Source organism: Globicephala melas, chromosome 13, assembly GCF_963455315.2.
Source record: "Globicephala melas chromosome 13, mGloMel1.2, whole genome shotgun sequence".
In the NCBI taxonomy this organism is placed as follows: Eukaryota; Metazoa; Chordata; class Mammalia; order Artiodactyla; family Delphinidae; genus Globicephala; species Globicephala melas.
Window position 1 is genome coordinate 88,204,546 of NC_083326.1, and position 24,425 is coordinate 88,228,970.

At 47.0% G+C, this 24,425-nt stretch overlaps 1 protein-coding gene across 2 annotated transcripts in view; it reads left to right on the forward strand.

Moving 5' to 3' along the window:
• ADGRD1 (adhesion G protein-coupled receptor D1) overlaps positions 1 to 24,425 on the forward strand; it is a 161,306-nt gene that overhangs the window by 15,131 nt on the left and 121,750 nt on the right. For both annotated transcript variants that reach the window (XR_009566367.1, XM_030859944.2), the window contains exons 2-5: positions 1,558 to 2,322; positions 2,407 to 2,443; positions 10,068 to 10,151; positions 14,360 to 14,482. Coding sequence is in view for 1 of the 2 variants with exons in the window: in XM_030859944.2 (XP_030715804.2) it covers positions 2,257 to 2,322; positions 2,407 to 2,443; positions 10,068 to 10,151; positions 14,360 to 14,482 (310 nt within the window). In the remaining variant the exon portion in view is untranslated. The remainder of the gene's footprint in view (positions 1 to 1,557; positions 2,323 to 2,406; positions 2,444 to 10,067; positions 10,152 to 14,359; positions 14,483 to 24,425) is intronic.

Genomic DNA, 24,425 nt, shown 5'->3' on the forward strand with positions numbered 1-24,425 from the left:
AACCAGCGTGGTTCGGTCTCCGTGATGGGAGAGGTCCATTTAATTAGCAATCTGTCTAATTCTTGGTAAATTAAGACCTGGCCTAAGAAAAATCTGCGTCTGCTGTCCCTCCTCATGCATCTTTTTCCTCTGGAGGCAGGCAACAGGAGGGACAGAAAACTGGTGAAATGCGGGGATAGAAGTTGTAAATTACTTTTCCCCTTAGGCGATCAGCCCAGGCGGCAGGATAAAGGTGGCAATTACCACAGTGGAATTCACCATTTTTTCAAGTGCAAAGAGATAGAGAAACGTGCACATGAATTTCTGGAGCCCTGCTGAAGCTGTGCAGCCTGGTTCAGCCTATCAGATCATCTGGGAGGCTGTGGGCTGCAGGCACAAACTAAAAGTCATCACTTCACGGTTTTGACATCACATTTTTTTCTCCCCCATGGGGACTGGAGGGCATTTTCTTATCCTCTTTAGGAAGTACTTGGACTCAGGGCTCTGTTCCCACTTAGCGTCAGGACAAAGGAGCTAGTAATATAAGCTAACATTTAGTGGGTGTTATTTTCTACTTTATAGTAATAATAATCACAGCTAACATTTATTGAGTGACATCTTTTCTTTGCAAAAAAGAGCTAGCATTTATGGAGTGCTATGTATTTTCCAAGCACTGCTTTGAGAGCCCTGTATGTATCATCTCATTTCTTGTTACAACTCTATGGAGCGGAAACTATTACCTCCATTTCACAGATGAGGAATATGAAACAGAGAGGTTCAGTAACTTGCCTAAGAGCACACAGCCAGTAAGCACTGGAGATGGTACAGTGAGGTAAGTGTTATTTAAATCACATAGCACATTATAGCAGTGATTATAATCGTGCGTGCATGTGTGTGTGTGTGTGGACATGTATGCAGTATAAAGTTTTGGTCTCTAGTAAAGTGGGCTGAGGCTGGCTAAGGGCCTGACACTTTGCTATCACCTTGGGCAGCGGTCCCCAACCTTTTTGGCGCCAGGGACCGGTTTCGTGGAAGACAATTTTTCCACAGACCGGGGGAGGTGGGATGGGGGGCTAGGGGTGAGGTGGAGAGGGTGGGGGGAATGTTCAGGCGATAATGCGAGCCATGGGGGTCGGCAGATGAAGCCTCGCTCGCCCGCCGCTCCCCTCCTGCTGTGCGGCCTGGCTCCCAACAGGCCACGGACCAGGACCCATCCACGGCCCGGGAGCTGGGGAGCCGTGACCTTGAGAACACTACCCTGGATGCTGTGGTGGGCTGTGGGGATTGCTGTGATCGCTCAGGGCACCTTGTAAATAGTTTCATCCGTCTCTGAAAGGGTTAAAGAGAAAACGTGGCCGGCATCTCTCAGAGGGCACGAGGGTGCGGTGTATTTTCTTCTTCCATCCCTAAATCACCTTCCTTCTCTCTCTGGGCAAGCGAGGCTCCGCTCTAAACGGAGTTTACGGTGTGCTGTACGTCTTGTGCGTATGCGTGTTTACACTGCCTCTGAGGCGCTGGCGGAAGGTAGCTGACGTACGTATGTGCCCCATGCCTGTCTGCTCTGCTTCTGAACCTCAGGTCCTGAAGGCAATTCCCAGTGGTGCATAACAGGCTGGTGTTAGGACCCAGGAAGGGCGCAGCAGCCGCGGGACATAAAGAGAGAAGCAGAACAGAGCAAAGTTTGAGGAGAGAGCCTTACATCCCTCACTCTCTCCACCCCAAGCGCTGGGGGACAGACAGACGGACGAGGTGCAAGCCTGAGTCACACCAGAAGGAGTCGGGCAGCAACGCACCAGCCCAGGAGCCCGAGGGAGCTCCAGACACAATTCCTCCCACTTCCAGGAAAAAGAGAAACTTCCAACTCCGAACCTGGGTGGATACCACTGAAGGCTCTTGACAGAAACAGAAAACCGCGAGGGACCCACGATCGCCCCCGAGCCTCGGCACTGCAGCCGCAGCCCTGGGTTGCTTCTCGGGAGCTGCGATCGGAAGCTGCCTGTCTCCTCCCTGCGTCCCCGAGCCGGTCTGATCGTTCCCGTGTGTTTATTGATCACCCAAGACCCTTGAGTCCGGAGACGAAGACGAAACACCCATTAACTCTCACGACCCTCTGCCTTAACTCTCTGCAGTTCACAAACTCTAGGGGAACAGAAGGCTTTCTTCTTTCTGGAACCTGTGAAAATGTCCCTTTCCCAAGGGAGCGAAAGTTAAACGCGCCACTTTGTCCCAGACGCTCAGGAACTCTGCTTGGATCACGTTTTCGCCTCCGCAAAAAACATGAGGAAACTGCTGCCTCTCTGCTGCTGGCATTCCTGCCTGCTGTTATCTTACTGTGATTTTCAGGTAATGTCCCCAGGTGCTGCTCGCTGAGACGGGACTCGCCGGGAGGTTCCCTGCATGTCTTACAATGTGGTGTTTTGTGTGCAGGTGCACGGAGCCGACACCAGGTCACAAGCCCATCCAGGTAAGTGAGGCAGCTTCCCTCCTGGTCTGCTCACTACCTGCTCTCCCTGCCCAGCCCGGGGTCTGGAAGCAGTTCGCTTGTTTGTCTCTGAGGCTGTGGGCGAGAGGCCCTTCTTGGGCTCCTCTGGCCCCACCAGCTGTCCTGGCACCTTGTCCCGTGGGTCACTCGTCATCCTGCACCTCCCTCTCGGGGAAGCAGGTCTCTCCGCGCCCGGATGCTTCTGGTTCCGGGGCATTCAGGACACGGGGGTGTTCACCGGTGAAGCACCTTCTGTCTCTTACTTACACCATGTGTCTCCAGCACAGATTCACTTGAGCTGACTTAGAGCATCCCCCGCTTCCCCGCACCACCCCGTCCTGTCCCCATCCCTCCGATGGGAGCTTGATTCCTCCATTTCCTCTGAGGAAACCCCTCGCCCATCCGGCTGGGTCCGCTTTTCCTTTGCCCCCCTGAGTCCTCAGTCTGGAAGCACCACCCTGAGGCTTTCCTCGGGGAGGATAGAGGAGACATGAAAACTTCCCTTGCCCCTTCGCAGAGGGGGCGGCCTGCGTGACAGTGACGGGAATTCGCTTTGCCGGCCCTTGTTCCCGTTTGCTGCCCGGCTGGCATGCGCGTGGTAGAGGGGACCCTACACTAACGTCCCCAAGTCCTCGCTTGGGAGCCCGGAGGACAACTCCGGCCTGGGGGTGAGCATGCCTCTGGCCACGATTATCGTCACGGGCAGCCCTGCCAACTCCATGACCCACCGGAGATGGCGGGTGCAGCATCCCCGACCCCACCCAGGTGGGAAGCCAGTTCCCAGGGGAAGGCTCCGGTCTCGTGGGAGCACCAGAGCCGTGCGGGGTGAAGGTAGACGAGGGGTGGGACTCTGTCCCCTTTGGAGTGACGCGGCCGTCGCGGTGGGTGCTGGAGCACCCCGCCGTCACTGCCACCTCCGCCTGCCGTCTCAGTGGTACAGGGGCTGCCGTGTCTCTTTCATCCTCATGTTTGAGTTCAATCTTTTGTTGAAAAGGGTGTGAGGGCGGTGAATTTCCACAGGCTCCCCTTTCCTTAGCCAAAACGCCGAAAGAAGGATTTGGGGATAAATAGGTCATCTAGCATCGCACCAAACGGAGGCTGTTCGTGCCCTGTGGCTAACTCACAGCCCAGCTCACGCTGGTTTCCCAGGAGAGACGTGCGTGTGGCCAGGAAGGCGACAAGGCAGCCCTAGGACCCCGGCCGCAGTCAGGGTGGGAAGGGAAGCTGTAGGGTGTTTGCCGCGTGGTCCCTTGGCCACATTGCGGCCCCCCGGTTCCACCCACGTCCACTGGCATCCTTGACCCTTAGCTTCAAGGAGTGGCTTGAACTCAGTCTTGGTTCCATAGAGAAAGTGCTGCTCTTCCATCCGACTTTAGGGTAGAAAAAACATTTCTTGGTCAACTAACTACTCAGAGAAATAATAATAAAACTGACGATCATAGAAATGTTACTGCAAAGGAGCAACGTGCCCCGAGGCCTGGGCGGACAGCTGGAGTGCAGGGAGTTTGGGGTCTTAAGCTGCCTTGTCAGCAGCGCTCCGTAGCTGCGAGAGATTCCTCCGCATTGAATCCGCCCGTCTCCAGCAATCTCTCTTTCTTCTTGTTCTCCCCACCCCACTTTTTAATTTTATTTTACTTAAAAAAATTTTTATTACTTTTTATTGGAGTAGAGTTGCTTTACAACGTTGTGTTAGTTTCTGCGGTACAGCAAAGTGAATCAGCTCTACTATACACACAGCCCCTCCTTTCTGGATTTCCTTCCCATGTAGCTCCCCGCAGAGCACTGAGTAGCGTTCCCTGTGCTCTACAGTAGGTTCTCACTAGTTACCTATTTTATACATAGTATCAATAGTGTGTATATGTCAATCCCAATCTCCCAGTTCATCCCACCCCCTCCCCCCTTGGTCACCCCACATTTTTAAATCTTTATTTCCTTTTCTTCCTCCCGCCTTCCTTCCTTCTAAGAATAAAAAGGAAGGCTGATATTTATTGAACATCTAGGTGTTTTTCTGTATTTTTTTTATACCCTATGGACGAAACCCTATTGCTTCCTCTCCTTCCCCCCTTCCTTCCTTCCTTCCTGTTTCCCTCCTTCTCTCCCTCTCTCTCCTTTTCTTTCCTGTCATCCTTTCTCCCTTATTTTCTTCCTCTCGCTCCTCCTCCAGTCCTTTTATTTTGTCTTCTCTTCCTCCTCAACCCCCTTCCTGCTGAAAAGTCTGACCCCCGTCATCTGTGCACCATCAGCACCTGGAAGGCCTGATGCGTTTCTGCTTCTGACCCCTGAAGCCTGCGGCATCCTGAGGGGGGCCCCAGTGGAGGAAACCTGATTCCCAGGACTTCCACCCAAGGGCATCCGCCTAGGCACACAGTGAACATGCAGAGACTCTGTTCCTAATGGGAAGAAATTTGGAAACACCCTGCATACCCATCCGTGTGGGGAAGACTACGTAAATTGTAGCCTTGTATTCTAAGGAGCAGGAAGCGGTAAATAAAAACGCCAGCGTGATGGCGTAGTGGCTGCTTTTGCGTAGCTCCCATGCAGCCCCCCCCGTGCCCTGAGGCGGCTTTGCCAGCCTCCAGGTGAGGACGCGTTTCTGCCCAAGAGTGAGTGCTCTGCCCGAGGTCCCAACGCTCATAAGACACAGTGGTAACGAAGGTCACAAATCTGGAGGGAGCTGGGGGTGGTCAGACTCATACAGAGGTTGTTGAAGATGAGAACAGCGTGGTCAGCCCAGTGGGGGAGGTATGCCCGGGATGCTCGGTGAGCCGGGGTCCCCAGTAGAGGCTGGACCCCTAGTGTCCTGAAGGGCAACCACACCAAAGCTTCCTTTCTAAGGTTCTAGGAGGACCAGTAAGCGTTTCCTGTTTTCTCGGTGTGGTACCCAGCCCTGTGCCTTACAGATACTAGGTGCTCGGTGAATACCTGTTGGCTGGATGACGCACTGTCCGTTGAAGGTTTGCTGGTTGTCTGGTGAGCTGAGTCCCTGATGACAGACAGCCTGTGTGATTTTAACCCCCAGCTGGGGTTTTGGCTTCGTTTTCTGCCTTGCCTCTCTATACTAGCCCAGGGAACTCGATATTTTCCTGGTCTTTATCTCTACCGCATAGATAGGTATTTAGTTTCATCAGTAATTGAAAAAGAACTTCGAATCGTTTCGAGCATTTGTGTGTTTTGTGACTGTGACTGTCATTTTGTGCCAAACTATAGCATGCTGTTGGAAGGACCACCAGGGGCTATTCTAGCCCACCTCCCCATTCGAGAGTTGATGGAGGTGAGGCCCAGAGAGGGGAAACTGGGGACTCCATCCCACACCTGGATCCTTTTCTCTGGCCTCAGGCGGCCCGATTTCTTGCTCTGGCCCCGAGGACAGTGCTAGGAAGCTGTGATGGTGGATAAATCTAAATCCATAAATGGCAAAGGCCAAGAAATTGCACATCACTTGAAAAAAGTTTATAAACCTGCCTTTTACAGATAACTTTTGTAATGAGGGGACTTAATAAACCATGTCATTATCCAGAAGTTTCCTGGCCCTGGGGTACACAGAGCAGCTGGTTCTATTTCCAGGAGATGGGGGCAGCTCACCTCACTGGCCCCATTTAGATGGCAAGGAGGCTAACACAGGTGATTATAGTAATTATAATTCCCGTAGTTATGTAGTGGGTTTTTTCCCTGTGTGAATCAATTGTTTGTTCCCTTTTTTTATTTTTATTTTTTAATTGAGATATAACTGGCATGTAAAATTAATAATGAGTTTCAGGTGTACAACATCATGATTTGGTATTTGTATATATCGTGCAACGTTCAGCACAGTAAGTCCAGTTAACATCCGTCACCAACATCGTGTTGTATCGTCTATAAAGGACCCTCAGAGTCACTAGGTCATGGTAGGAACTTTATTCTTCATCGTCCTAGTGCAAACACAAAAGTGTTTATGATATAATTTTTAAAAATAATGTTTATACACTATTGAACAAATGGAAATTTGGCATTTAGAAATTGGGGGGCATCAGAATTACAGTCTTTCTAGGTTTATTCTTTTATTTATTCATTATTGCAATTTCATCATTCATTCCACCTATATAGTTTTTTTAAGAATTAATTGCTAACATTAAAATTTGGGGGAGAGTTCAAATGCAAAAACCTAGATTTCTGACACACACACACACATGTGCATGCACACACACATACACACACGCACATGCACACACACACATGCACACATACACACACACACCAGGCTGTGTTTTAGACACGGGGCTAAGGTGCAAATAGAACCAATTCTCCGCACTCAAGTCGCTAAGAGTCTGGTATAGGAGACAGACAGCAAACAAGTATATTAACAAGCAAAACCTTCCAAATTATAGTGTAGGCCCTACGGGAAGACAAAACAGCATCGGGAGACAGAGTGGGTGGTGGTGGCGATGAGGGGTGATCAGGGCAGGCCTCCTGGAGGGGGTGTCCTGAGGGCGGAGGCTTGAATGACAGAGTCGGTTATGCACAGCGAGAGAAGAGCAGGGGGGACAGCAGGCGAGTCCCACTGTGGAATGAGCTTGGTGTGTCATGGGCCAGGCAGGAGGGGTCCGAGATCTGCCCAAATTGGCAGGGACCCATTTTCCTCTGTGTGGTGTAGATTTCCATTGAATAAAATCGGTATTGCCCTACACAGATTCAAGGGGTGAGGGCTTCCCTTTACTGACACACAGAGTAAGTGACAGGGAAGGGATGGAATGGGGAAATCTGGAATAAAAGCTGAAAAGGAAAAATGAAAGGTTTCATTAGCTTTTCTTTTTGAATATTGATACCCCTCCCTCCCTCCCCCTCTCTCTCACCAAACTGGATCAACAAAACTTAAGTATGGATGAGAAATTCTTGCTGAAGAACTGATTTTGAAAAAAATTATTTTATTGAAGTAGAGTTGATTTACAGTGTGTGTTAGTTTCTGCTGTACAGCAAACTGATTCAGTTATACATATATAACCTTTTACGTATTCTTTTCTATTACGGTTTATCGCAGGATATTGAATAGAGTTCTCTGTGCCGTATAATAGGACCTTGTTGTTTATCCATTCTATGTATAATAGTTTGCATCTGCTAATCCCAAACTCCCAATCCATCCCTCCCCCACTCCCCCTCCCCCTTGGCAACTACAAGTCTGTTCTCTCTGTCTGTGATTCTGTTTGTGTTTCATAGATAAGTTCATTTGTGTCATTTTTTTAGATTCCACATGTAAGTAATATCGTACAATATTTGTCTTTCTCTTTCTGACTTACTTCACTTAGTAAGATAATCTCTAGGTCCACCCATGTTGCTGCAAATGACATTATTTCATTCTTTTTTAGGGCTGAGTAGTATTCCATTGTGTGTGTGTGTGTGTGTGTGTGTGTGTGTGTGTGTGTGTGTGTGTATCACATCTTCTTTATCCATTCACCTGTTGATGGACACCCAGGTTGCTTCCATGTCCTGGCCATTGTAAATAGTCCTGCAATGAATATTGGGGTGCATGTATCTTTTCAAATTACAGTTTTCTCCAGATATATGGCCAGGAGTGGGATCGCTGGATCATCTGGTAAATCTACTTTTAGATTTTTAAGGAACCTCCATACTGTTCTCCATAGTGGCTGTAGTTTACATTCCCACCAACAGTGTAGAAGGGTTCCCTTTTCTCCACACACTCTCCAGCATTTATTTTCCGTAGGCTTTTTGATGATGGCCATTCTGACCGGTACGAGGTGGTACCTCATTGATTGACATTTCTCTAATAATTAGCAAAGTTGAGCATCTTCAGTAGATATTTTTATGATTTGGGGTTTTTTTAAATCAAGAATAGGTTAAGTCCTTCATTTTTTCAAGGGTTCTTTTATATCCGTTAGCATGATTTTATTGTTTTCTTCATGAGAATGTTGTATAGTTCTTATTCTTTTGTTCTTAAATGTCTTGGCTGCATTTATAAATGAGAACCTTTCTTCTGTTTGTTAGAATTATTATTTGAATACAGGAGAGCTATTGACATTTGCATATTTAATTTGTATCAGCCTCCTTACTAAATTCTTTTATTGTTTGTAACAGGTTTTCACTTACCAAATTCTTTTCTTATTTGTAATAGTTTTTCGTTTTCACTATCAGGCATATATCATTTGAAAATAATGATTATATTATCTCCTCTTAAAAAACGTCTTTGGGCTTCCCTGGTGGCGCAGTGGTTGAGAGTCCGCCTGCCAATGCAGGGGACGCGGGTTCGTTTACCGGTCCGGGAAGATCCCACGTGCCGCGGAGCGGCTGGGCCCGTGAGCCGTGGCCGCTGAGCCTGCGCGTCCGGAGCCTGTGCTCCGCGACGGGAGAGGCCACAGCGGTGAGAGACTCGCGTACCGGAAAAAAAAACCCACGTCTTTTACAATGAGCAACACAAAGATTACTTTATTAATTTTACCTTTTTGGTAATCTGGCAGACATTCAAGGCAGTTGATTATTATTTAGTCATCTGGGCCATTATTTCCACTTCTGGGAACTGTTCACAGAGAAATAATCCAAAAGAAGATTCAAGTTAGCAGAACAATTCAGTGTGTGATGGTGCAGCCTCTCCAGGGACTATTACCCAAACTCGATTATGAGAGTTAGAGAGAAAAAAATAAATCAGATAATCTGTATGGTATTAAGTGAGAAGAGCAGAATAAAAAAGAACATATCTGCACAAAATGCTGTCTATGCAAAGCACAAGGAACATAAAGGTAATTTTGGAAGGATTCATTTTTAATATGGTGGAAGCAGAGAGATAATAGAAAGATCAGGACCAATGCAGGAGACGTGTATGGAGGACACCAGTCGGCTGGGTGACTCCTGAGGGGGCATTTTATTCCTTGTCATAACAGATAGGCTAAGAGTACAGTTATCTTATAGATTATCATTAGAATGAAATGAGGAAGTATTTGTAAAGAACCTTACACAACGTCTGCACAATATCAGTGTTGGTTTCCTCCTCTTTTTCAACCTCATTTTTTTTTTTTTTTTTTGCGGTACACGGGCCCCTCACCGCTGTGGCCTCTCCCGTTGCGGAGCACAGGCTCCGGACGCGCAGGCCCAGCGGCCATGGCTCACGGGCCCAGCCGCTCCACGACACGCGGGATCCTCCCGGACCGGGGCACGAACCCGTGTCCCCTGCATCGGCAGGCGGACTCTCAACCACTGCGCCACCAGGGAAGCCCTTCAACCTCATTTTTTTCTCTTGTCTGACTGTATCAGCTATGTCTTCTAAAACGCAGGAAGTAATACTGGGGTAATGGACATTCTTGTCTTTTTTTCTGACACGCATGGGTGTGCTTCTTGTGTTGCACCACTAGGCATCGTGGCTTTTATTTTCTTTGGTTAAAAGGTATCTCTCTATTCCTATTTATTATGTTTTATTCTGTAAAAACACTCATTTAATTACTGAGTGTTTTGAACACTGGGAGTGTGTACTGGATCTATTCAAATGCAGTTTGAATACATCCCACAGTCACTCTGACACTTTTACCCTTTCCCCAATTCCTGATGGAGGTGGTAAGTGGTTCCGTATGTCCAGCTCTTTCTTTCCTAATGGTGATGTAACATTTTTATTCTTTTCTCCCCCAAGGGTTTGACGTCTTGGCTTCTGCTTCCCATTACTGGCCGTTGGAAAGTGTGGATGGGATCCACGAACTTCAGGAGACAACTGGAGGTAGACTGGGTGGGGACAGTAACCAGGGCCCCAGGAATGCACTTTCCCTAGGGAATCAGGGGCCGTTGGGAGGGACAAGGGAACAAACAGCATCCTCGATGACGGAGATGAATAAACATTTGTGTAGCTTCTCCCTAATCATTGTTATGGCAAAGGATTTTACTAGAACTTTTATATGTTTTTATGGTTGAAGGACAGAATTTATGCTTCAAAACATTAAGATGTGCATTTCGTCCAACAACCTTTAAACAAATGCAGTTGTTTTCAGCTTTAAGCGGTACATGGTGGATCAGTCTCTGGACAAGTCCCGACGTACGTTTTCTAGGTAGGCACAAATGGGGTAATCTACATGCCTGCCAGAGCGGGGGCCCATTGGAACCTAGGGCCAAACGTCGTGCCGACGAAGACTGACCCCCTTGTTTGCGGGGTCACGACTTCACTTAGCAAAGGTACCCCCCCCTGACCTACCTGTCAGCTCCTCTACACGTCACTGGAAGCCCTCCTGTGAAAAGATCCAACATCACCTAAGATGCGTCCGAGGGTCCCCAATTCCATGGAAGATAAAGTTTCTATCTGAAGCAATTCAGACACTCTGAGAAGGAGAAACCCCAGACAGCCCTGAGCATTTTTGCATTCCAATAAGAAGCTTTTTTGAAGTCTGAGTTTTGAGTGATTTGGGATGCTTTGACATTTTGTTTCCTTATTCCACTTGATCATGTCCAACGACTGATGTGTATAACGGGAGAGCTATGTACGGCCATCCTGGCACGCGCTCAGATTGTCTATACGGGTTCTTTGTAATGGATTAAACGCCCCCCCCCCCCCGCCCCATTGCTGATTACTATGCTTTCCACACCAGCACACTGGTGTTTTCCTTATTCCTGGGACTTCATGTGCTGCCGTAAATTGCCAACTCAGATTCTAAGACCTTTTTTTGTTTTTTAATTTGCAAATTGAGAAGCATTACGGCTGAAGTCTGCTGGCATCCTTAGAGGAGCTCAGTCAAGGAGCAGCGTCCCTGAACGGTGCTGTCCTCCTGTGTAGGGCCACCGGAAGCCCTGCCTTATTCTGCGTTGCCTCTTGCTTGTCTGCGTATCAGGCAGCAGTGGCGGCCACAGGAAAACCTGGACGGGGCCACTGGGGCTCCATATTTTCTCGAAATAGTCTGTACCATAGGGGTGGAAGGTCCCTCTGATAGTTATTTTATGACTACCTCAGGTTAAAAGACATGGTTTCCCCTTGTTATAATCTAATTTTCTTTTCTCAGGGCCTTTACTTTAAAGCCTTTGAAATGAGATCATTCCAAGTGGAAATTGCATTGTCAAAAGAGCTCCTTGTTTAGGACCCAGATGCTATTTTAGGAATTACTTCAAACAGAGCTCCAATAAAGATCCGTATGTCTCTCCTCACCCCCTCATTTCATCGCCATAGATTATCAGATAGAATTGCACTGTGGTTGAAGTTTGTTCACCCAAAGTGCTATTTTCCCGTAAATCTCGAGCTCTATCGGTGTTTGTCCCAGGACACTTTTATGATGCAGGTTTCACTGCACTGCTCTGTTGGGTCCATTCTTCACGTAACCGTGCTTTACCGGCATGTTTCAATTTTACTCCCGGGGACAGTCGAATGGTGTTGGGAGTCATTGCATGGACACACTGCTTTGTCATTTGTCGCTGAATTCTCTGTTGTTTTGTCCATTCGTCATAATAACATGCAGGTGTTTTCATGCTGTGTTGCTGTTTCATCAGTTCTTGTGACATCACAACCGTCAATCCTTTTGTTAAGGCTATTTTGTGGCCGAGTTCAATTTCATATCTCTCAACTGAGTATCTGGATGGGAACGGGAGCCAGCAAACCGCAACCGAACACAGCGGCGATCACGCCCTAGGTTTGGGACTGAACGGGGCCGCTGGAGTTGCCCTAATGTCCCCTGAGAAGATAAGAGGGAGGTGGGGTCGGAAGAGAAAATCCAAGCCATTTGCGGGATGAAAGGCGCCCTTGTCGATGCGTGTTGAGTTGAGAGATATGTCGGTTCCATTTGTTTTTCGTGTCACTCATTCATTGTGCTTTTCTCTTTTGTTGTTTTACCCAGCATTACGAACCCACAACCTCACTGTGCTTCCTCCCCATAATTCTACCTTTGTATATACCAATGACTCTGCCTACTCAAATTTCTCTGCAACCGTAGGTGAGCACACGTTCCTTCTGTGTTCTGTCGAGTTTGGATCTGCAATGAATTGAAAGGCCATTCCAAGTTGGTTCTGTATGAGTTCACTATATCTTGACTAGCAAACAAGCGAATAACCAGAAAAAGGGCCAAAGATCCAGGGTATTGAACATAACAGCTTCGAATTAGGTCCAAAGGCGTTACCACAGATTGCTGTATATTAGGGGGTGTCTATGCGCTTTCAAGCGACCAGGGTCTTCCAGACCAGCTGCTGGTTTTCAGAACAATACAGACGTAAGATGAGTAGTTTCTACAAATAGAACTTGTTTGGATTTTTAAATGGATTCTTTGGAGGGGGAAAAACATGCCCTTTGAGTGGAAAATTAAAGCCGATTTTAAAATACCTCATCAAAAATTTGATCTCTTACAAACATTAAAATCGGCATTTCTTCTGTAGCTGGAATTTTTTTTTTTTAATCATTAGAAGCTGTTTTCTAAGACACACCCACAAGAGTCATGGCTAAATGACTATCTTATTTAATACCCTCCAGAGCCCGTGTGTTTCGGATTTTGCTTATGCAGCACAGAGCAGAATGGATAGTAGCAATTGGGCAGCTCTCTGGTCAGTGGGGAGGGTCAGCTCAGGTAATTTAGGTCTCACTCCTGATCTTTTTACAATATATCACCTGATTGCTCTTTCAACTATGGGGTGTTTCGCTTCCAAAATTAATTTTGCCAAGCAAACTGTCTTGTTAGGGGTTTATACAGCCTCATTCAATCATGAACTGTGAGTTGCCCATGTAACTTTGTAATATGTAGATCGTCTCCAGCAATAAACGAGATAGATTAAAAAAAAATAAGTTTAGGGCTTCCCTGGTGGCGCAGTGGTGGAGAGTCCGCCTGCCGATGCAGGGGACTCGGGTTCGTGCCCCGGTCCGGGAGGATCCCACATGCCGTGGAGCGGCTGGGCCCGTGAGCCATGGTCGCTGAGCCTGCGCGTCCGGAGCCTGTGCTCCGCAACGGGAGAGGCCACAACAGTGAGAGGCCCGCGTACCGCAAAAAAAAAAAAAAAAAAAAAAAATTTAAACACGATAAGGAAAAACTTGAAGCCCTTTGAGTTGGTATCCACATGCCAATGGTTGTCAGAAAATCTGAGCTGGGGTAGCAGTCGGTCAAAGAGCCTCCAGTGCTCTGTACGTCTCCATCTGGCTCAACGGCTCCAAAGGCAGAGGGTGTGCCACAGGGCAGAGGGTCATCTGGGCGACTTTGACCCCAGTCAACAATGCGTGACTCATCACCCTTGGCTTCAATTCTGTAAACCACTGACATCGCACTGACACCATCGAGAGGTTTGCCATGGGAATGGGACAAACAGAAAGGTGGCGGAGCTGGCGTCTCTGCCGGGACCGCTGGCCCTGCGGTCTTGTCGTTGGCAGGCTCTTCTGGGACGACTCGAAGTGTAGCTCTGCATGTCCTTCCTAGAGTTCGAAAATGAATTCTCTGCAAATCATGGGCTCCCATGTCTAGGATTGGGAGCTCTCAATGAGAACTCAAAAGGAGAGCGAGTTCACATGAAGTTTTACGTTCAAACTTGAACCTCAGTGTTTCACTTGGAAAGTCTAGCGTGAAGGTGGCAGTGAGAACTCATGAAGAGGTGGATGGAATGAAAGTTTAGGACAGTAGGAGAGTCTAATCACATGGCTTCTGGTAACTCAACTGTCGGCCGACGTAGCAATTATAATAGTGTTATATTACAGTACCTAGTATACGCTGGTATGATATTAATTAATGTGATACAATATTAATAGGATAGAATACTTAATATTGACACGAATGTATATTATTTGTGATTTAGTTCTTAATTATGAAACGTTAACTACTGTTGATATTATATAATAATATATAATGTTCGAAATATTTAATTATAAATATAAATTAACACAGTCTACTTAGATGTAAGTTGTTTGTGAGCCTGACGCATCTCTGGATGTTGCATCTCATGCGATCATTAACCTACAGTGTTGCCATTCTTCTCACTTAGATATTGTAGAAGGAAAGGTCAACAAAGGCATTTACCTCAAGGAGGAAAAAGGAGTCGCATTTCTCTATTACGGAAGGTACAAAACTTCTTGCATCAGTAATCCAGCACAGTGCGGCCCTGAGGGTGAGTGATGAGCTCCATTCTTTTTCTTTTTCTTCTTCTTTTTTTTTAAGTTCATTTCATTGCCAGGTACCGTCTGTTGCTCTGGGCCATGGCAGATGTGAAGGCGAAGTTCAGCGGCAGGATGCGTGCAAATGTCCCATACGGCTTTGAGGGGAGGGGAGGGGAGGGATAGGGAAGCAGACACCTAGCATTCTAATGAGAGACTGGTCCTGGAGATGGAATTAAAACACCGTCTCGTGTCTCGTGAAGGCGTGAGAGCAAAATATTTAATCTTGTAAAGCAAAATCAAACACACAACAACAACCAGAAAACCCAAGAAACAAACAAAAAAGAACCCTCCATAAAAAGCAGGCACCGTGACGTCACACTGGAGTTTGGATGGGGCCGTGGAGTTTGCGGGAAGTAAATTGATGGTGTGGCTCACAGAACGTTATTTCTGGCTCCAGGATGTTGGCGATGGATCTGGGCGGGGCGAGCCTTTTAAGGCTTGTCCCATGGGTTTGCTCCTTTTATATCCATCAAGATTGGAGGGGGCAGTGGAGAGAGATGTCCCAGCAAGAGGTTGCAGGTCTGTGGTTAAAATAATGCACATGGACGACACACATAGATGCAAAAGAGAAGTTAGGAACCTATTCCTTCTTTTTTTTTTTTTTTTTTCCTTCTTCTATGAAAAGTCAACTGCTCTCCAGTGTCTGAGCTTCAGACAATGGACGTCTGAGCCACATTTCAAAACTTTCTGGGAAATTGTTCTCTGCCATCCAAATCAGCTCCCAGTTTCCAAGTTCCATTATCCTAAGGAAATAAAACATTTTCTTTCTAGGAAAGAAGAAAGTTTAATGCAAGCCAACTTGAAAGCCCTAAGGCTTTTTGGACATCCATGGCCTTATCAAAACCGCCCTGTGATGAATTCATTGTTCTTGACTCTGGGCCATAATGGGTTACATTCCAGTAAAAGTAAACAAAAGCTTAACAAGGTGATAACATGTGGAAGGAAACGTTTTGGACTTCGCAGAACCCAGAGTTTTGAGAAAGGGTTTCGAGGTCCCAAACCACGCCAGGTTTACAAATCCACAGTTCGAGTTGCTCCTGAATTCAAAGAACCCCGTAAACACAGCAGCCTTGTCTATTCCTCTAAGTTTAAAACAGCCCCGCCTCAGCTACAAGGGCTCAGAGAAGCAAGGAGGCAGGCACGCCTGCCTCAGCCCTGCCCGGCCTCGGCCAGGGAGGCGGCGAGCGGGGGTCCTTGCCGGTCTCTCTCTGGGTCTGTAGGGAACGGCCTCTCCCGGAGGACAGGTGTGTCTCTACAGCCTCCGCTACCAACTGGAATTGACCCGTGTGGGATGGAAGGTCCCGGGAATTCCAGTGGCTGGGACGATCACAGGTGACCAGCCTTTGAAGGGTGACTATGATGGGGCCAGTGGGGCAGCCCAGCTATTGCAAATCAGAACTATTGGGAGGTTTCACCTGAACGCTGCGGTCCTAAATTAAGAGGCTTCCGAGCTGACGCTGGCCTGTGGCTGCATTTCGTTTTGCAAAATCACGGAGTTAAAAACTTTTAATTAGTTGCCAATGTTGAAAAATAGGAAGATTTCACATAAAAATATGAATTTCCAATTTCTCTTGAGAAATCCAGCCCTCCCAGCCGCCGGCCCATTCTGACTGGGTGGGGCTGAATGGAACGGCCCCCTGTGTGATGGACATTGCCCTTTGGTTCATCACAGACGTCTGACCCTTTGATCATTGGGCCGGTTGGGCACAGAGCACGGTAACGGCATGGGCTCTGAGGCCAGGTGGCCTGGGTTCCAGTTCCTGTTCTAATGCTTTCTGCGGTGACCTTGGGTAACCATCTAACCTCTGAGTCCAAGTTCCTTATCTGTAAAACGGGTCAATCAGAGTACCTTGCTCATGGGGTTGCTCTGAAGACTGGCACGTGGTTGGTCCAGCATTGAGAGGCCCTTGGGGTCAGGTTTGGGTGGCTCCAAACTTCCCTCCTGTCACCAGGATCTTGGAACTCACCCAATCTGCTCGCTTGTATGTGACCCTATGACAGGGGCTGACATGGCTGGACTGATCATAACAATGACCTACAATTGCTAATCATTTACGTCGTGCCAGTCAGTGTTCTAATCCCATTACATGTATTAATTCATTTCATCCTCAAAAAAAAACGAGACAGACGAGAGCTCAGGTGGTAGAGAGAGCTGTGAACTTTGGCTTCACCTCCCACCCTGTTGACAACTTTTCCTGTGTCATGTTAACTGGAGCTTTTTAAGGTGTTTTTCGGGTGGCCACTTTCTCTAGAGAATGGCAGATATCCAGGGAAGCCAGGGAGCCTCAGGTCAGCCTTGGCCCCCAGAGACCGTGCTGCTGGGGGGCTTAATGCGAATGCAGAGGGAGGTTGGGTATTCGTCCATCCACCTCCCTTGGTGTGGTCTTCAGACAGGGCCACCGAGCATGGGTACCATCCTAAGGACCACTGCATGCGTCTCCCCATTTTACTGAGCATATCCTTTGCTCTGGTGGGTTTCCCTGGGGCCTCAAATAGCTTGTATTTCTGGGTTTAAGGAGAACAGCGAAGGTCTGTCCAGCATTTTCCAAATCAAAGTCCACGTAGCATGTGAAGTAGGTGAGATGATTTCAGGGGCACTTGGAGCGATTAAACAATTAATGGCTATGTTTTTATTTTAAGATAGCTCGTCAGAAGCTTAAGATAGCTTTCATAGATATTCTTTAGGATGAGACTTCAATAAGTAGTAAGCTTTGAGTGGGTTGACTTAAAGAACAGTGTTTCATAATAATCATCTAGGTGCTGTTCAGATAAGATGAAAATGTGAGTGATTAAAACGTAGGCAACATTGGATCAGCCTTTTCAGATACATTGATCTAGCGTCCTCCACATGTTTTTTTGGAGGTGATGGTGGGCACAAATGTATGTCCCATTATTCTTATAACGAAACTTGTATATAGATAAGGTTGTTATAATAATAATGGGTTTTATATATATATATATATATATTGGCCTCACTGCACAGCTTGTGGGGTCTTAGTTCCCTGACCAGGGATCGAACCCGGGCCCCAGCAGCGAAAGTGCCGAGTCATAACCACTGGACCGCCAGAGAATTCCCCCAACATTCAAATAAAGAGAGAAACGCTCCCCATGCCCAGTCCAGCCGGTCAACTGTTTTCATATTTGTGATTTCCCAATTCTCTTGTGGCCTCTGTTCACAGTTTTGGCTGACTTTTTTTAAAGAATGTTTTAGGAGACAGGATTGAGGTTTAGAGCTTTTCAAAAAAGGATAAAACATCTGAGCAGTTTAGCTATCCCTCTCCAAGTTCTCAGGTAGAACGTGGAATCGTCTTCCTCTGCCAGGCTGCTCACTCCAAGCTCTTGAACCCACACCCTGCTCACCCTAGGGCTTCTCTCCACTCGCTCAGACAGCTTCCCTTGTTTCTCTGAGCTGAACGTGAGGCCTGCCTTTTGGCAAATGGTGTCTCCTGGGCAAGTTTTCTCATGGGTGCTGGGTGCAAATGCAGGAGGAACTTTTGAGAGAAAAAGGCTATTTGAACATTAACCGAAGGAAACACAGTCTATGTTCCTTAAATACCGAGGTGTCTCACTGCCAGCTCCCACGACCGGCAAACACACAAGCGGGGAAACTCAACCTGGGAAGGGACTCTTCCTGAAATGTTCCAGCATCTTGTTTCATTCCCCTGTAGACCCTGAGAGCTCGGCTCGAGTGTTACTTTTGCAGGGATGCGTCCCAGACCAGCTGCGCTCCTCTGTCTGTGTTCTCACATCTCCCTGAATGTTTTCCCTCCAGCCCGTGCACCGGGGGGGATGACCTGCTCCTTGTCTGTCCTCCTTCTTTGGCCTTTAGCTCTGTGAAGGCAGGGACTCTGTCTCGGTCACTGCTGTGTTTTCAGGGATGAGTATCAGCGTCGTAGATGTTTGATCCATGTCTCTTGAACAGATACGTCTAGTTTAACTGTCTTTTTGATGTTAAATTCCTTTGAGTGCTTCCCCAGCAAATGTCTGATGGGCTGTCATTTGAATATCACCCTCGATGGGTCCTTCTCCATTCCTGAAGGGGCCTGTCCCATTTTTGCACTCCTTGGACCTTTAGAAACTTATTTCTGTTATTGGATTAAATTCCATCTTGAGTAATTATCTCTAATTTGAGTTCAACTCTAAATCACCTTGGCTTCCCGCAGGAAAGACATTCTCTCTGCTTTACTCATTAGCTCTACCTTTCCTCCCTCTGGAAATGCGCCCTTTGCTTTTCCTCTTGTGCGTTAGAGCTTCCCCTGCTTATAAACACCAGGAAGCCTGCTACAGCTCCGCAGCAGCAGCTGGGAAATCTCACCATCCACATTCCCTTCTTCTCAACTTCGATAGGACTTTTTTTGCCCTTTGCATTAGGTTACTAAATTTAAAAAGCTGTCAACAAAATGCTAAAATATTTGCAGAATTGAGTTTCAGGACGGTAATTTCCAGAATGGTCTGCTGGATACAGGCTGGGCATGGATCCAACTTCTGTCTCCCTCAGATGACTGGGGCTTATGGGGCTGTTGGAAAGCCTGACGGAGCCTCAGAGAGAAGTATTCATTCAGTACGCCCATTTCACAGAGGGGGAAACCGAGGCCCAGAGGGGGCACAAGAGGGGGCACATGGCGATTTAGTGCAGAGTATCTCAAAGTGTTGTTTCCAGACCATCAGCAGAAGAGTCTATTGCAGAGATCGTTAAAAATGGAAGTTCTCAGGCTCCAGCCCAGAACCCACTGAATCAAAATGTCCATGGATGAGGCCTGGGAATCTGTAGTCTTAGCCAGGACCTCCAGGCGATTCTCATGGACCGAATCACAGAACTGGCCAAGGCTGACTCCGTCCCACAGATGTGTTTTGTTTGCTGGCGTTATGTCGATTCTCACATATTTTATATTTTAATCAGCTTTCTAAATTGTTCTCGACAGGACGGGTGGGTCCAAATAGCCTGGCTCACTGTTTGCAGAAACAGAGCCTCTCTCACGGTGCTTTAAATGTTTGTTTTTTTTTAAATTAATGTCTAATTCCTATATAAGAGAAAATTTCATTAAAAAATCTATACTTCTGACTTCTCTTAAAAAAATCAGAAAATCCGACAGTGTTCCCTGCCCACCTGGCAGTGGTTGGTTACTGACTGTTTCCTTTGGAATGGCCCAGTGGTCTCCAGATTTCCTGAGTCCCCAGCGTTCTCAGTTCCCTGCTTGCTGAGACTGAAGGGCAGCTGCCACTCACCTGTTGGTCTCATGATAATGAGAAGAGAAGTGGTCAGTGTGCAAGAGGGTCCTACAGCACCAGGCACTTCTAGAAGAAATTAAACAGAGCCTTCTTGGGGGGCGAGAAGGGCAGACAGGAGGAGTATTTGATATGCAGTGTTTGATCTGAGAAAGTGTGTCTGCATGTTGAAAGATACAGTCTGAGCTGCCTTCGAGAAACACGCTGGCTGTCTTACAGAGTCGATCCTCCTGGCAAATGGGCTTTTGAGTTTACGGCCTCTGTCGTGTACACTGAAGTCTGAGAAACACTGCCCCTTTGGGTCTCTATCACCTTATCTCTGCATTTCGTGTATTACATGTTCTCCTACCACTGCAAACTCAACTATGGCCGAAGATGGAACTCCCTTATCTTTCACCCGGTGTCTCTTCTGTTATCCAGATTCCCCGCCACTATGACCTTCAGCTCTTTCTCTCTCAAAAGTTTGCTCTTTGCTGTATCATTTCTCCCACCTTATTTGATTGTTACTTCCTTGTCTTGTAATCATGGAGTTGGGAAAAAAAATCTAAGGATACAGTGTGGAAGCTTCACCATCGTCACAGCTTCTCTTTGTCAAGTAAAAATCAGATATTATTAGGGAAGACAGCACTGGTCCATGGAGTTGATACCTTGTAATGTTTCTACTTTAAGAGTAAGGTCTCTTGTGTTCACTGGACCATATATAGCCTCACACTTGGCTCCTCAATTGTTCTGTGTGTCTAGGATGAATAAGAGAATCTTGTGAACCATTCTCTTTGTGTTTCTTGCCAGCTGGGTCTCCACAATATTGAGAATGGATGAGAGTAGATCCCTTGAAATTTGTACCGAGGAAACTTACACAGCCAGATGTAATTCTATTCTCATAGTCCTAAAGTGGACCAAAAAAAATGGCATGTCATCCCCTTAACTCAACTTTTGTAACGTCGACCATGCAGGCAGTGAGGCAGGATGTGTTTATGCCAAAGAAGGCGGCCAAGAGCGCGTTATTTACTTTAACAGGTTGAGGTTGAATGATGTAATTATCTAAATTTCCAGTCATGCTAGAATGTTTTTAAGACTAGTGATTCTTAAATTTCATTCACTTTTAAATTGTTTTCATGATTTTTTTTAACCATATACACATAGCACCTGAACTATAATACTTATACCTTTTCTTTAAATTTTACTTACTTTGATTCAATTGAAAAGGAAACTTTATATCACCCTCAAGAACTGAAAACCGATCTTGGTTCCCATAAGTAGAAGACACCTATACTGTTGAATTCTACGTGGGTACCATGGCCCACCAGAGGCTCTAAATTTGAGATGTGGCATTTCTGTGTTAAAATGGGGATTAGCAATTGTTACTTACATACGAATGGACTTTCTCCTTGTCACGATCAGAAGAACTGGAAGACCATCGAGAAGGGACTCACGTGATTCATGTTATGTTAAAGCATGCCTGTATGCTAAGAGTTTCTTGGAGAAAGTGTCCGACACCAGAGGGGGTGGAATTGTCAACTCTTAGAAAGATGTAGGTGAAAATCCTCATATCAACCTGTACTCTGCTGAAATGCAGAGGTAGGGATCACACCTTAGGGTCTTACAAAATCAGAGTTAGGCATCTATGGCAGGAACTGCTGGTGGACTGCTACCTAGGTGTCTGGGTCTTTTCTCAGCTTAGCCAGGAAGCCCAAATCTCCCCATCCCTCTCTCCCAGCCTGTGCTCTTTTGGAAGCACTCGGCAGGTGGTCACTCCGTAGAGATGCTCTGCCACCAGAACCCTGCACACTTGCTCCTTTCCTCCTCCTCCTTGGCCACCCCGCACAGAAAACGCACTTAGAATCCTACAGTTGGTAGATTCCCTTGGCGTCCTCTATTCTTTATAAAGAAACCACAGCCCCAATTCTGGAGCCTCTCTTGACCAAAACCTGGGAGAACATCCAACTTCCATGCCTGAGATACGCCGTAATAAAATTGGATGTTGAACCAGCCAGATCAGATTAAAGGCCTTCCCAACCGAGCAGAATCGCTTTTCTTTTCTTTTTTTTTTTTTATTTTTATGAAATCCTTTTTATTTTGAGATAATTGTCAATGAACACGCAGTCAGTTGTAAAAAATAATACAAAGCAGCCCAACGTACCCTTAACCCATTTAGCAGTGGGTGAAGCTGAGTGATTACGTCAAGCAACTTGAGGTGGGGAATGTCCTGATCTCCTTTGTGGGCCCAGGGTCATCACAGGCGTCCTTACAAAGGGAAGGGGCAGAGGGGCAGAGTTAAAGAGAGATGTGAGGATGGCTTTGAAGTTGGGGGAGGGGCCAGGAGCCCAGGAACGTGGGCGCCTCTAGAAGCTGGAAGAGGGTGGGAACAAATTCTCCTCCGCAGCTTCCCAAGGGGACGCAGCCCTGCTCACCCGATTTTAGCTCAAGCGGGACTTCTACCTCCAGAGTCCTGAGAGGGAATCATGTTGTTGTCAGGCATAGAACTCTGCGGAGATTTGTAGGAAACTAACACAGAGGTACCGTCTCAGATGTCCCTCCTAACGGCAGCTCTCAGACCCAAGTCTCTCCTGGCCACATCTGCCTCACCAGCCTCACCTGCTTCCCTCTTACCCTCCTGGCCACATCTTGTCGCAAGACTGATATGAGGTCTCTGCTCCTTAAACGTTCCACGGTCTTTCGTCCTGCGCCTTCCCTTGTCCGAGTCACACCCGTTCCCTTCAGACCTTCAGGAAGCCTCTCCCAGCCTCCAGGGTAGATGGCGCCCTGCCCCGATGCCTGTCGTTCTTGTCTCTCCTCCCTGAGCTCATCACACCCGTCACTGGGGGGACTCCCGTGTGACTATTCACATCGGTCTCTCCCTGCCCACATGGTAGTAAGTCCAGGAGCCCAGGGACCCCGGCGTCTGCTCATTTTTCTGCCTCCGGACCCTCCCTCATAATGTCTGATGTGTATCAGCCACTGATTAAATGTTCGTTGAATGAATGAGGGTGCTGTTATGAACGGAATGTGTGCTCCCCAAATGCATGTGTTGAAATCTTATCCCTATGATAGTATTTGGAGGTGGGCCTCTGGGAGGTGGTTAGGATTCAATGAGGTCACGAGGGTGAGGGGTTAAGGCCCTTATAAGCAGAGGAGGAAACACGGGCTCTCTCTGTGTGCACGTACCAAGGGAGGCCACGTGAGGATAAAACCAGCAGGAGGGCTTTGCTGGCAACATGATCACAGCCTTCTGGCTTCCAGAACTGTCAGAAATAGCTGTCGTTTAAGCCACCCAGTCTGTGAGGCTCCGTCACAGCATCCCGAGCTTACCGCGTCAGGTGTTATCTAAGGTGAAACCACAGCGCGAGAGGGAAATTGATGGCCTTGTTTTTTTTTTTTTTTTAAGTTTTATTGGCTTTAATATCAAAAAATTTTTATTAAAGTATAGTTGGTTTACAATGTTGTGTTAATTTCTGCTGTACAGCAAAGTGATTCAGGTATACATATGTGTACCTTCTTTTTGGTATTCTTCTCCATGATGGTTTATCACAGGATATTAATATAGTTCCCTGTGCTATACAGTAGGACCTTGTTGTTTATCCATTCTATATATATAACAGTTTGCATCTGCTAATCCCAAACTCCCACTACATCCCTCCGCCACCCACCCTTCCCTTTGGCGACCACACGTCTGTTCTCTAGGTCTGTGAGTCTGTTTCTGTTTCATAGATAGGTTCATTTGTGTCATAGTTTAGATTCCACATATAAGTGGTATATGGTCTTTCTCTTTCTGACTTACTTCACTTAGTATGATGATCTCTAGTTGCATCCATGTTGCTGCAGATGGCATTATTTCATTCTTTTCAATGGCTGAGTAGTATTCCATTGTATATATGAACCACATCTTCTTTATCCGTTCATCTGTTGATGGACATTTAGGTTGTTTCCATATCTTGGCTATTGTAAATAATGCTGCTATGAACATTGGGGTACATGTATCTTTTTAAAAATTTATTTTATTTAATTTATTTTTGGCTGCGTTAGGTCTTTGTTGCTGCCTGCGGGCTTTCTCTAGTTGTGGTGAGAGACTCTTCGTGTGGTGCGCGGGCTTCTCATTGCGGTGGCTTCTCTTGTTGCAGAGCACGGGCTCTAGGCACGTGGGCTTCAGTAGTTGTGGCTCGCGGGCTCTAGAACGCAGGCTCAGTAGTTGTGGCGCACGGGCTTAGTTGCTCCGCAGCATGTGGGATCTTCCCGGACCTGGGCTCGAACCCGTGTCCCCTGCATTGGCAGGCGGATTCTTAACCACTGCGCCACCAGGGAAGCCCACATGTACCTTTTTGAATTAGAGTCTTCTCTGGATATATGCTCAGGAGTGGGATGGCTGGGGCATATGACACTAGTTTTTAGTGTTTTGAGGGACCTCCATACGGTTCTCCATAATGACTGCACCAGTTTACATTCCCACCAACAGTGTGGGAGGGTTCCCTTCTCTCCACACTCTCTCCAGCATTTGTTATTTGTAGACTTTTTAATGGTGGCCATTCTGACCGGTGTGAGGTGATACCTCATGGTAGTTTTGATTTGCATTTCTCTGATGATTAGCGATGTTGAGCATCTTTTCATGTGCCTGTTGGGATGGCGTTGGTTTTGATGCTCTCAGCATCACTCCACCACTCCAGAACATTCTTG